The 11,785-nt window shown below is 50.9% G+C and overlaps 2 protein-coding genes across 2 annotated transcripts in view; both read left to right on the top strand.

The window, feature by feature from the left end:
• Nucleotides 1–2,658: 2,658 nt before the first annotated feature.
• Nucleotides 2,659–8,300, top strand: ARHGDIB (Rho GDP dissociation inhibitor beta). Its single transcript, XM_008636524.2, has 6 exons — nucleotides 2,659–2,753; nucleotides 3,285–3,473; nucleotides 4,063–4,146; nucleotides 4,974–5,050; nucleotides 6,522–6,585; nucleotides 7,503–8,300. Exons 2-6 carry the CDS (start codon nucleotides 3,296–3,298, stop codon nucleotides 7,700–7,702), a joined length of 603 nt encoding a protein of 200 aa, XP_008634746.1. The 5' UTR covers nucleotides 2,659–2,753; nucleotides 3,285–3,295; the 3' UTR covers nucleotides 7,703–8,300.
• Nucleotides 8,301–9,228: 928 nt separating this feature from the next.
• ERP27 (endoplasmic reticulum protein 27) overlaps nucleotides 9,229–11,785 on the top strand; it is a gene marked incomplete at its 5' end in the record, with an annotated part of 17,782 nt that continues 15,225 nt past the window's right edge. The window contains one exon of the mRNA XM_017737751.1: nucleotides 9,229–9,468. Within this exon, the coding sequence (XP_017593240.1) occupies nucleotides 9,229–9,468 (240 nt within the window). The remainder of the gene's footprint in view (nucleotides 9,469–11,785) is intronic.

Genomic DNA, 11,785 nt, shown 5'->3' with positions numbered 1-11,785 from the left:
GTATCCGTGCGGCGTGGTACCCGGCTCTCCCCGGGCAAAGGGCTACCCTTCTGTCCCCGCACCCCGGGGCTTGGGATGGGGAGGCCAGGGCTGGGGGCGCTGCTGAGTCCGGTGTGTTTCTCCCCCATCACGGAAAATTACTTCCTCCCTGCTAAACCCGCTTCCTGGAGATAAGCCCTCGGCCAGGGGTTGGTTTGGAGAAGTGATGAGCAGACGGAGGGCAAGTAAAATGCTGCCCCTCTGACACCCCTTTGTGTAACCCGTGGAGGCATGGGGGGGCGAGGAGGTTCCTACCCTCCACCTTGTCACTGCCCCCTCCTGCTGCAGGTGCGAGGGCAGCCGTCCACCCACAGCACAGGCAGAGCTCAGCTGCAAAACCCTCGCACCTCTCGCTAAGGCGTGATTCCTTCTTTGCCTCCTGCAGCCATCTCTCTCTAACAGGGGTCCCTAACCCTGCCCTTGCCCTCTCCCTGCTGTTTCAGGGGTGCTGCCAGGCCTCATAGGTGCATGTGATGCAGGACTGTGGGCTGGGGCTACAGGAACGCAAGAAAAATGTGGCAGGGCAAGACACAAGCCACACAGATTTCTCCTTGCCTAGAGCAATACAGGGTTAATTCTCTCATTTTAGTGAGGCTGTTGGTCTCGGTGGGGGGCTCTATATTGGCCCTTCGCCTGGGCAGTGGCACAGAAGCTCAGGAACCCGACAGCAGCATGGTATCTCTGGGGAAGCAGTGGTGCCTGAGCTCAGGAATGTGTCTCAGCTTGCAAAGGAGACCAGCTCCAAAGCTGGAGCAAGCAGGGGCAGGAGCCGCTGAGATGGGAGCTTTCCTCTTGGTCACCGCCTGCCTTGGAATTTGGCAGGAAGGCAATGTAAGGTCCACGGCTTGGGGAAAAATGCCAGAACTTGGTCTGATCGGTGCCATCCTGAGACGCCTGTGAGTCAGGGGTTGTTCATCCCAGACAGCCTGGCTGGTCCTGTTCCCTGCAGGCTCTTGCTGTTGGCACAGCAGGTTGTCTTTCCACCTTACAGGGAGGTTTTCGGAACCTAAAAGCATTCCCCCTCAAGTGAACCCCCCCCTTTGGGCTGGCAGGGACAGTTTCTGCGGCATGTGTGATGCAAAGGGCAGGGCTGAGGGATGAGGAGCAACCAGCTGGTCCAGTCCTCACTCTGCCTTTTCTGTGCTTGTGGACAGAGATGTCTCTTTCCATCTCCTGTGTCTGACCCTCTCCTGTGATAAACCACAAGAGGTGGACACAGGAGGATGGAGGCAGGCAGGCACCTCTGGTATGTGCTTGTATTGGTGGTAGATGCAGCCTGGTATTGTGAGAGAGCTTGGGACAGTGCTCAGACCTGCAGCTGGAGCCCAAGTGGAAGGCAAGACTTGGCAGTCGCTGTCATGGCTAATCACAGCCTCTTCCTGTGCCAAATGTAGCACTGAGGGGATTGTGAGGATTTCTAAGGTGACTGTGCTGGGGCCACAGGGTGGTGGGACATGTGTAATTGTTGCTTTCAGGAGGGAGCTTTTGGTTTCCTTTCTCGTGAGGACAAGCTCAAGGGCCTGTCCTACAGGCCTTTCCTATGGTATTTGGGTACTTCACACTCCTAGAGCTGGGGCATGAACTGAGCCAGGGTTATTCAGCTGCTAGGACCTGCTTTTTTTCCTGCTTATTTGGATTGAAATTCCCTTTTATTTCCCAGTTGCCCACTCTGTACTAGTTCCTCACTCACCACAAAATTGCAAAGTCGTCTTGAGATGACCATTTCCAATTAGAATACCTGACTGAATCTTGTTGTTTGTGCGCTGCTCAGTCCTTCTCTGTCCCTTTGTAGCACGCCAATGTACCATTCGTTGATTATTTTTCTTCCCAGCACTGGAATTGCTCTGAGAAGTCTGCATACTACTCAGTGTTGCCTGATACCACTTGCTGATTCATCTTGAACAATTGTTTTTTCTTTTTCTTTCTTTTTTTTTCTTTTGTATTTCCTTTCTGTTTTAATGAATGAAAAAACTATCCCATTAGCTCCCGGTTTAACTTTTGGGACCAGGGGCAAATGTTAAGGCCACAGCTGCAGAGAAGGACAAATGATTTGTTTGGAAAATTGCAAATAAGCAAGCAAAAGGGGACTTTTTAGTAGGGACACTCTCAAAGAAGCATAAGAGGAAGTGAACTGAATAATCTGTGTAGCTTGACCAAATCCTCTTGCTGCCAAAGAACAAGGAATGGCTTGGCCATTTGTGGCAACTGCCACTGTACCAGGACACTGCTCTGTTTTTCAGCCTTCCTCTGAAGAGTAGGAAGGTGGCTGGGACCATGTGGCTGGCTCCGTGAGGCAGGCAGCTGACTAGAGGGGACCTGGCGCAGCACTGCTTACCTCTCCTGCCTGTCTCCTGTTCCCCCACCCCATGCTCTGGCTGCCCACTGGTTGATATTTCCCTGCTCTGGCTCCCATTTGGGTTGCCACCCAAGCAGTTTCGCTGCCCTTCTGCCGTTCAGCGGTGCATGTCCCAGCCGTGCTGACTGCGGCTCCCACTGTCCTGCCTCTCCACTCCCAGAAGCCCCACTGGAGCAGCACGGTTATGCATGGCTGTTCTGTGGTCACCACCATGCTTCTTTCCTCAGTGGGAAGGAGTCCTGATCAGTGCCTGAAGTGAGCTGTTAGTGGGAGCACACGGAATGCCAGCAGATAGACTATCCTGCCCACTTCCTTGAGAGCTTCAGCTGACGTGCTAATCTAAGGAAGTGGCTGTCAGGTATTCCATCTTTCTATGAAATGTGGCTTTTAACCCATTATGAGAGGGCGAATGAAACATCTGTCCTTGGCTTTATTCGTGTTTCTCTGTGCTCCAGTGTGTAGCAGTGGCTCTTTGTGCGAGATAGCAGGCGAGCACTGAAGCCTTGTACAATGGCTTGTAATTGCAGGGTTGCTGGCCACAACTGTGCTGCAGAGTGGCTGTAAATCACTCTGGTTTCAGCCTCTGCTCCTGCACCTCCTCCCTGGGAGGGAAGAATGGTGTAGGTCTGCGTGTGCGCGTGGTGCCTGCAGGGAGAGAGGAGTGGGGGTAGAGGGGGATTGTGTTTGAGCCAGAATATCAGCACAGCAGTGTCGGGATTGCAGCCGATCACCGTCGCCATTTGCCTGTAGGAATCCTGCTGCCTTTGGCACTGGGTGGGTGCCTGCCTGTCAGGGGGACTGAGACACACTGTGCCTGGAGTGAGAGCCCCCAGGGACACTACCCCCATCCAGAGCAATCTCATTGACCGTCCCTTCCTCTGTTACCCAGACCAAGTCACCATGACTGAGAAGACCCAAGAACCTCATGTGGAGGATGATGATGATGAGCTGGATGGGAAACTCAATTACAAACCTCCTCCCCAGAAAACACTGCAGGAGCTGCAAGAGTTGGACAAAGATGATGAAAGCCTCGCTAAGTACAAGAAATCCCTGCTGGGAGATGGACCTGTGGTAGTAGGTAGGCTGGGGTACACTGATGGGGAGGGACTGGGGAGATGTACTGCGACAGAGTGCTGTGGGGATGAGGTAAGGTAGGTAGCTTCAAAGAAGAGGGATCTTGTTTGACCAGGGACATGCACTGCTTGTGCTGGAGGACTGGGGATGGGCAGGTGGAAAGATGGATGTAAAGTAAGCATGAAAGATGCTCTGAGTGCTAGGAGTTAGGAACATTACTGGGGAGTGCTGGCATCAGAAAAGGACTTGTGGTGGGAGATGTGTGCGTCTCGGAGGACTTTTGAGGGGTGAGGAACATGAAGGGATCAGCCTATGCTGAAAGGTGGTCTTGTTGCTCAGAATGATCTTAAGAAGAAAGTTTTCTGTAGCGGAAAGACCACCTCTAGGTATTGTGATGGAGGCCAGAGGGATCCATGTGGAAGGACTGGGTAGACGTGTGGTCCTATTGTGCTAATGAAGCCTGGCATTACTGGGTGTTTCATGAAATGCAGTTTCTGTGTAGGAAGGCATCCCTGTTTCTTCGGAGTAATTCCCCTCCGATTGCATTTAATTTTGTGAGCTGACAGCTTCCTCCTGACTTTTCCTACCTGCAGACCCAACAGCTCCCAATGTGGTGGTCACCCGACTCACTCTGGTATGTGACTCTGCTCCAGGACCGATCACTATGGACCTTACAGGTAGGCACAGGCTCTGCCCTTGATCACAAAGGGGAACAAGCAAAGGCCCTGGCATGCTCCAAGAGGGTTTGTCCTTGGGGTGCTAGAGTGGGTTTTAGAGGAACTCTGAAGGCATCTTAGCCTTGTTTCTTATTTTAAGGTATACACATATGAATACAAAAGGAGATGTAACAGAAAAAAATGTTAAGGGTTTTTTTCTTCATCTAGACTGCTCCAGGAGCTCCTGGCTTTCTCCTGCCATCTCTGCTTACTTCCTTTCAATGAGACTTCATGAGCACAGGGGATGTGCATGCATTTGGGTAACAGGCTGAATTGAAACTTCAGAATCAAGCAATACTGCAGTTCCGCTCCTGGGGACATGGGGAGAAAACCTTATATGGGCTTTTCTGCAGAGAGAGGAAGCTGGGCCTGGAGAGGCAGAGAAGTTTCCTGTTCACCCAAAACCACACAGAACCCTGCAGGGCCCAGGCAGCCTTCCAAGCTGGGCAGGAGCTGTGAAACATGCTCCTTTCACCCAAGCCAGGGCTGGGCATGGATGGAGCATACACACACTCCTGCATATGCTCAACCAGTCTGTGCATAAACATCTTTATGTGTATGTGCCCAGACCTGTGTCTGTTTAGGCATTATCTTCTGTGGGCACAGATAGATGTGTACATCCAGGCATTTCTGTGTATTTTGTACAGATGTCTGTGTACTCCTTTTACAGGTGTCATCCTTCAAAGGGATGCTCACCTCTGACAGCAGCCCCACCCCCATCTTCCCCCTGTGCATGGTGTCTCCCCACTGTGACATCTCTAGCTGACAGCTTGATCCTCTCCTTGCAGGTGACCTCGAAGCACTCAAGAAAGAGACCTTCGTATTAAAGGAAGGTGTGGAATACAGAGTTAAGATCCACTTCAGAGTGAGTTATTTTCCTCCCAGTTGCTTCTTGTCAGTTACTGAGGCCAGTCAGTGGCAGTCTATCAGATAACTAGAGCCAGGCAGCATGCTTGCCCAAAAGCTGAGCACTTGTAAAGTTCCTCTGGCTTCAGGTGTTGTTCTACCCAACAAGGGATGAGCTTTTTCCAGGAAATCACTTCTGCTTGCTCACCCCTTGGAGGAAGTTGACTTCTGTTTGCTCACACTGATAAACAGCAAGTGGTTTAAAAGCCAGATGGGTAGTTTTGGCTGAGTTGGGTTTTGCTTTTTAGCCACTGGAAAATCTTTACTTCACACTAAGTGGAAATGAACAGGGAGGAGAAGAGAGAATGGCTATTCATGAAGTACTGATTCAATCAGTATTACTGGGCTTCATGTACACATAAAAAAGATGTAATATTGCAGCATTTGGCTGAAGATACCTGAATTCTTCAAGTTGTGATATAACCAAATGGGCTCATTTCTCCCGCACTCCCATGAACCTGTGGGTCAGCCATTTCTTCTGTTTACAGCTGAAAATGAAGCTTGGCCATGCTGCAATGTGGCATCCAGCACTGAACTGATGATCTCCACAAGTGCTTGCTTCAAAGCTGGGCTTGGAAGAGAAGGCAGGAAGGAAAGGAAGATAATTCTCCTGAGACAGATGAGGGAGGATGTTAATATTGTGGGTTCTGTAGGGCAGATTTCCCTTTTTCTCTGAGGCTTGCTGTCTCAGAGATGATTGTCCCCCAGTGCTCTCCCCAAGACACCAGCTCTCTTTTGTGCTGTGAAACATTTCCACCTGTATCTGCGCCCTGTTGACAGGAGATACCTGAAGCCAGACAGGTTTTTCTAACTCCCTCCCTCAGTTCCATGGCTGGTAAGGGCTCATACTGTGTGAATTCTACCCTGGGATGTAAGAGCATCTGTCCATCTTGTTTTCAGATTGAGTAGTGTACACTGCAGGAAGGCAGTGTATGCTGGAGGGGAGCAGCAGTGGAGACATCCAAGCTATCCATGGGAGATTTGAGAAAAGATTATGAAAACTGTCCCTCTGTCTTTTGAGAAGAGACTTGCCAGCTCCCCATGGAGGCTAGAGGGCAGCTGGAAGTGTTCAGCTGATCGTGCCTACCCATTTAGGCGGAAGGGATGACTAGTTACCAATGTATGGTTTTCAATATGAAAATTATTAAACAGGAACTCCCTGCTTCACTTCTCTTTGTCCTCATCAGCATGTCTTGAGAACCTGACTGATGTGCTCCAGTCAGCTTCAAAGTTGGGCAAAGGATGGGGAAGTGCAGGAGATGCACAGAGGCTGCTGTAGGTCTCCAGGTACCTGTGGAGAAATTGTTTTAGGGACTTGAGGCTCCCTGGTGTAGGGAGCCAAGATGGGTATGTCCCTAAGGAGGAGGAAAATCATCAGATACAGAACCAACACTCTCCTCTTAACACTTACTTCTGGTTACTTCTTGCAGGTAAACAGGGACATTGTGTCGGGACTGAAATATGTGCAGCACACCTACCGGACAGGGGTGAAGGGTAAGAGCCCTGCATGCCCTGCACCCCTCTGCTCCTACCTGTGTGATCCCTCTTCTCAAAGAAGTGTTCCTGCAGCTCTGGACTGGGACAGAGACTCCCTTGGTCCCAAGTCCCACCCTGTGCTAGCATGCAGGAGGTGACTTCTCAGCAGAGTGCATAAGCCTGCTTCACCCAAGACAGCTATTTCTTGTTTTGTGCAAACTCAGTATGAGCCAGCTCTGGGATCTGTATGCTGCACCGCTGTCTGCAGCAAAGTCCACAGAGACTCTGCTTAGACAGTGCTTGCCAGGAATTGCCTCTCCATGCAGAGCTCTTTTCCTCTTCTCCATCCCCTGTGCAGTGGTTTAACTTGTGTGGAGCTTCCCACCCTCTGAAAGCTCTTCAGAAGCACTTGGTGAAATTCAGACCTGCTCTTTGAAGCTTCTCGTTGTGTGCAGGGCCCTGTATTTGCCCATGGGTTCTCCTCAGTGCTGCTCTGCTTGGACAAGGCAGAGGAAAGCCCCATTTTGCACACACACATCCCACAGGCATTTTCATGCAACCACCTCTAGGGCTTCAGCATCCTGTTCAGCACACATAACTGGTGTCTTTATACCAGGAAAGAGAAGTAGTGGGAAATCTACCTTGATTTTCTACCTTGAGCCATATGCTGGATGTACTCACACCCTTCTAGCAGCACATGCATGTGAGAGTGTATGGGCTGAGTTGCCTGTTCACCAGCCCATCCATCCATGTTATCCTTCCAGCCGTCCTTATGCTTCACTAACCCACTTTTTCCACTGATTCTGCTCTCCTTTGCTGACATGGACTGTCCCTTTCTCCCCCATCTCCTTTCTGCTCTTTTGCTCATGGCTTCCTCTCTCCCTTATCATTCCCCACCTAAGGGGCTTTATTCCCTGTGGATTGTTTTCTCCTAGTGGACAAAGCCACATTCATGGTTGGCAGCTACGGACCACGGCCAGAGGAGTACGAGTTCCTGACACCTATTGAAGAGGCTCCTAAGGGTATGCTGGCTCGAGGCACCTATCACAACAAATCCTTCTTCACGGATGATGACAAGCATGACCATCTCACCTGGGAGTGGAACCTGTCCATCAAGAAGGAATGGACAGAATGAGTTTACCCAGTTTGCCTTCCCCCTTCCCATCCCCTTGCCTCCTGCACCAGTCTCCAGGTGGGCCATGCCCACCACTGCTCCTTCCTGCCAGCATCACTGGCCGCAGCCCTGGCAGCCCTTCCCGGAGGTGCTGGGGCTCTGTGCCAGCCTTGCTCGATGCCCAGCCCTGCAGGTGGCCTTTGCTGCTTCTTCTGATACACTGAAAATGACCCAACCGTTCTCACCACCGCCCCATCATGACACCATAATGGGTTAAATTGGGAAGCATCTCTCTCCCTCTGCCCCAGTACTTCCTTCTGTTGTCCCCATCTCTCCTGTACCAACTCTGGTCCCGGAAGTGCCTTTTCGAGGAAACAAGATCACCTGGCAGGGCGGACTGGTCCCTGGAAAATCCCAATCTTGAGTTACACTTGCCATGTGCTCTGACTCATTGTAAATGGTTACTTACCTCCCGTGATGGTCTCCTGGTCTGTATCTGGTGCCCTACCCTGTTAAAATCCATCCTTGTGCAGGCAAAGCCAGTCAGGGGGAATGCAGCTAGATGCCGTAACAAGACTTCAGTGTCCAAGAATAAAACCAGTTTCTTTCTTCTTTTCTGCATGAGTGTCACATTCTTTTCTAGAGCATGTTTTTCAGTGATGTGTATGTGAAGAATGCATTATAGGAAGGCTTGAGAGCATATTTCAGCAGGGAAATAGCCCTCCTCCTTCAAAACATCAGCCTTACTCTGTAAGCAAATTATTTCAGAACTGTTTCCTTCAGGAATTTCATGAATCCTTTGAAGCTCAAAGTCTGGGCTGTGATGGGGATAGACTCCAGGGGTAGACAGCCCCCACCTCTCATCCCAGATGGCAGCTGAATGAGCCAGGGAGCTATAACATACCCTTCTGATGTTTTAACACCGTAGCAGCTGTTCCTCAGAGCTAATGGCAGACCTGCATGTTCCCGTGGCTAGCCTGCTGGCCAAGCACAGTGGAACATCAGCCTCTGGGATCCAGCACCTGGAGAGGGATGTTTTTAACCTAGCTGGGGTGCCTGGTCAGAAAGGTGCAGGGCAGCTGAGATGTCCAGTACTGTGAGTGAGGACACACCAAGGGCAGTGTTGGTGCAGCTCTCCAAGGCTGTTCCTGCACAGCAGGGAGGGGCTTTCTCCAGCCAGGCAGTTATCTCAGGAGCTGAAGGCTTTGGCCTGGGCCAGCTGCTCCCTTCCCACCACCTCAGGAGAGGTTGTGAGTCCTCACGGCAGCTGACGTGTCTCTTGCCAAGGAGAGGACCGGAGCAGGGTGGCATGGCGAGGAAAAGGCAAGCTGGTACCGTGGCCACATTTGTCTTCCCATTCCTCCTTGTTATCCTGCTTACCAGATGCTCCCGAGTGGGGTGTGCTGGAGGTGATGACTCTGCATCCCACAGTAAGTGAGCTTTCTTCCTGCTTCGGGGAAAGGCTGGGTCTGCTGCAGGGAGTCCTCCTTATCCAAGGTATGCTGCACAGACATTGTGTTGAGCTTGCAGGAGAGGTGTACGGGTGAGGTTGGGATGCTTGTGTTGGGGGCATCCTCTTTGAGCTGCTCTGTGTGTACACTCTGCCCAACCCTGACCTTTGCTCTGCAGGCACAGCCAGCACCACAGAGAAACCTGTCCTGTTAAACAACATTGAAGATGCTGAAGCCTTCGTCAGCGGTGCAGAGGTGGCAGTCATTGGATTCTTCCAGGTGTGTTCACAGCACCTCCCCTCTGCCAGTCGTGAGCCCTATCCCACCCTGATGAGAGCATGAGGCTGGATGTGATGCAAACATCTGCCGAAGGCAGCTGTTGTCCCAAAAGGTGCTGAGGCTGTGACAGGCACGTGGAGGGATTAGGTGATGGGTCACAGAGAGAGTACAGGGAATTTGGTCTGGGAATGGAAAAGGAGATGGAGACAGAGAGGAAGATGAAAGAGACTGTAGGAGCCCTGGTGCAGGAGAAAGGGAAATGCTGCAGGGGAAGCAAAACAGAAATGTGCATGGTAGAGAAACAATGTTGGTGAGGGGTGAGTGGGAACATCAGTTATGTGCTGTAGTCAGCAAAGACAGTACGGCACTGCCTGTGTGATAGGGCTGAGGAAGCGAAGTCTCAGGGAGAAGTGATAGCACAGGTCCGCTGAAGTCCAAAGGAGTTTGGGCTCAGGCTGCAGCCTCCTCGTAGGGAGGGTGTAGGCATGGGCTGTGTCTCACTGCTTTGTTCCCCAGAGTAGATATCCTTGAGATCTCTGTCTCTTTTTGTCTAAATTCCATTGAATTCAACGGTGAGTGACAGGTACAAGTCCCTTGGCCTCAAAATGGCATGAGTATTTTTCCTTGCACCTTTTTCCATGTGTTTTTTGAGCTCCGTTCTGCTCCTCTGCTGCCCACACACTGCCTCATGTCAGAGAAGGCTTAAGACTTTCAAAAACACATCCTTCTGCAAGCACCTTCCTCCTTCTGCCCTGTGCCTGGGGCTGGAGGGCAGTCTAGGGAGGGCATCATGCTCTTGGTACAGGGCAGTGGCATCTCACAGCCCACCACAAAGTGAGGATCGATGGTGCTGCCTGTGCAGTGCAGGCAGCAACAAGTCTGGGAGTGAAGGAGGCTTATGCCCCAGGAGTTTTGTAAGCACTGATCACAGAGCACCAGCCGCCTCCACTTCGGTGCCTGCAGGCAATTGGAGCTCCTTGGGGGTTGCTCTTGCAGCGCTAAAGCTGTACAAACCAGCCAGGCAATCTGCACACGCAGAATGAAAGTGCTGAGACGCCTCCTTCCCCGAGGGTAGCTGGCAGAGCTGTACCCAGAGCCTCTTCCTGAGCTGCAGCAGGCACATGGTTCCTTTTCTCTTGTGCCACAGTGATCTCCTGCTGCAGGATTTCATTCTTCAGAGCCAGACAGGAGGCTGCTGCCGTGCAGCCCCAGCTGCCAGGGCACGAGGCAGCAGCCAGAGACATGTCGGGCATTCAGTGCCTGAAGCATGGCAGGGCTGCGTTTGAATAAGATAAAGTAGATAAAGACGTATGTGTGCCATGAAGGCTTGGCTCTCTGCCTGAAAGTATATTCATCCAAATAAAGTCCATGTTCTCTGCTCACCATGAATTATTTCTCTGCTGCAGCCTTTCAATTCACTGCTGTACGCGGCTCAGCAAGCTTCCTGTATAATGAGCACGGCCTCCCTGACTGGGAACAGCATGCCGTGATGGAAACACAGCACACTGCTCCAGAAACCCCGTGTGTCTGTGAGAAAGGGCCACGCTTGGCCTGATTAAACCCCAGGTTTCTCAGGAATGCTCCAAAACTCAGTGAGATTGTTCCCATCCTAGGCTTTAGTGCTCTCACCAGAGCAATGTTGATGCACTGGCATTTCCAAAACGGGTCATGAGAGATGTTTTTCTTTGGAAAAAGAATTTTCTTTGAACAAAGAATTCTGTTTTCCATTCTCTCTGGGCTCACAAACAGCTGAGCTGACAGTTCAAACTAAAAAGAAAAACAAACCAATTTCCAAGCAGACACTATGTCTATGTCCATTAAATAGAAGTATCAAAAATACATCACTGAAAAGTTGGGAATCAGAATAGCAAGGGAGGCTTTAATACAGGCAAAGGCTAGTAGTAGTTAATGCTCTCTCTGCAGGAAAGAGAATGGACCTCAAATTGCTGAGAAATCGCACATTTCTATCCTTTGATACACCTGAATTAGCTTTTTACAGGATGTAGCTAAGATATTCTTTTAAAAGGAGCCGGGGTACTGATAATGCAGGGTGTTCAAAATTGTAACCTCCTGGCTCTAGAATAAGGATTAGTTTAAAAATTGTGACGTTTATATATTTATTTTATATACACACACATATATACATAAACACACACGCCTGTGTGTGTGTGTGTGTGTGTGTGTGTTTAAACGTGCTAATCTATATTCTGGGTTTGTCCCCTTCTTTCTGAGTGCCCAAGGGCTCAGCACCACCCTGGCGTGCTCCCCCTGGGCATGTGGGTAAGCAGGGCAGGGTGCCCACCCTGCCATAACTGAGTGGCGACTGTGGCTCAGAAGCGGAGCTCTGCTTGTCGCCGGCAGCGGGCGGGTAGGG

The sequence above is a fragment of the Corvus brachyrhynchos genome, unplaced genomic scaffold (genome assembly GCF_000691975.1).
Source record: "Corvus brachyrhynchos isolate BGI_N302 unplaced genomic scaffold, ASM69197v1 scaffold56, whole genome shotgun sequence".
In the NCBI taxonomy this organism is placed as follows: domain Eukaryota; kingdom Metazoa; phylum Chordata; class Aves; order Passeriformes; family Corvidae; genus Corvus; species Corvus brachyrhynchos.
Note: the sequence above shows the minus strand (reverse complement) of the source record. Positions and strands in the feature narration are given on the sequence as shown.

Coding starts and splice junctions, on each gene's coding strand:
- ARHGDIB (XM_008636524.2), top strand. CDS start 3,296: ATGACTGAGAAGACCCAAGAACCTCATGTGGAGGATGATGATGATGAG. Junction 4,147..4,973: donor GATCACTATGGACCTTACAG/GTAGGCACAGGC, acceptor CTCTCCTTGCAG/GTGACCTCGAAGCACTCAAG. Junction 5,051..6,521: donor GAGTTAAGATCCACTTCAGA/GTGAGTTATTTT, acceptor TACTTCTTGCAG/GTAAACAGGGACATTGTGTC.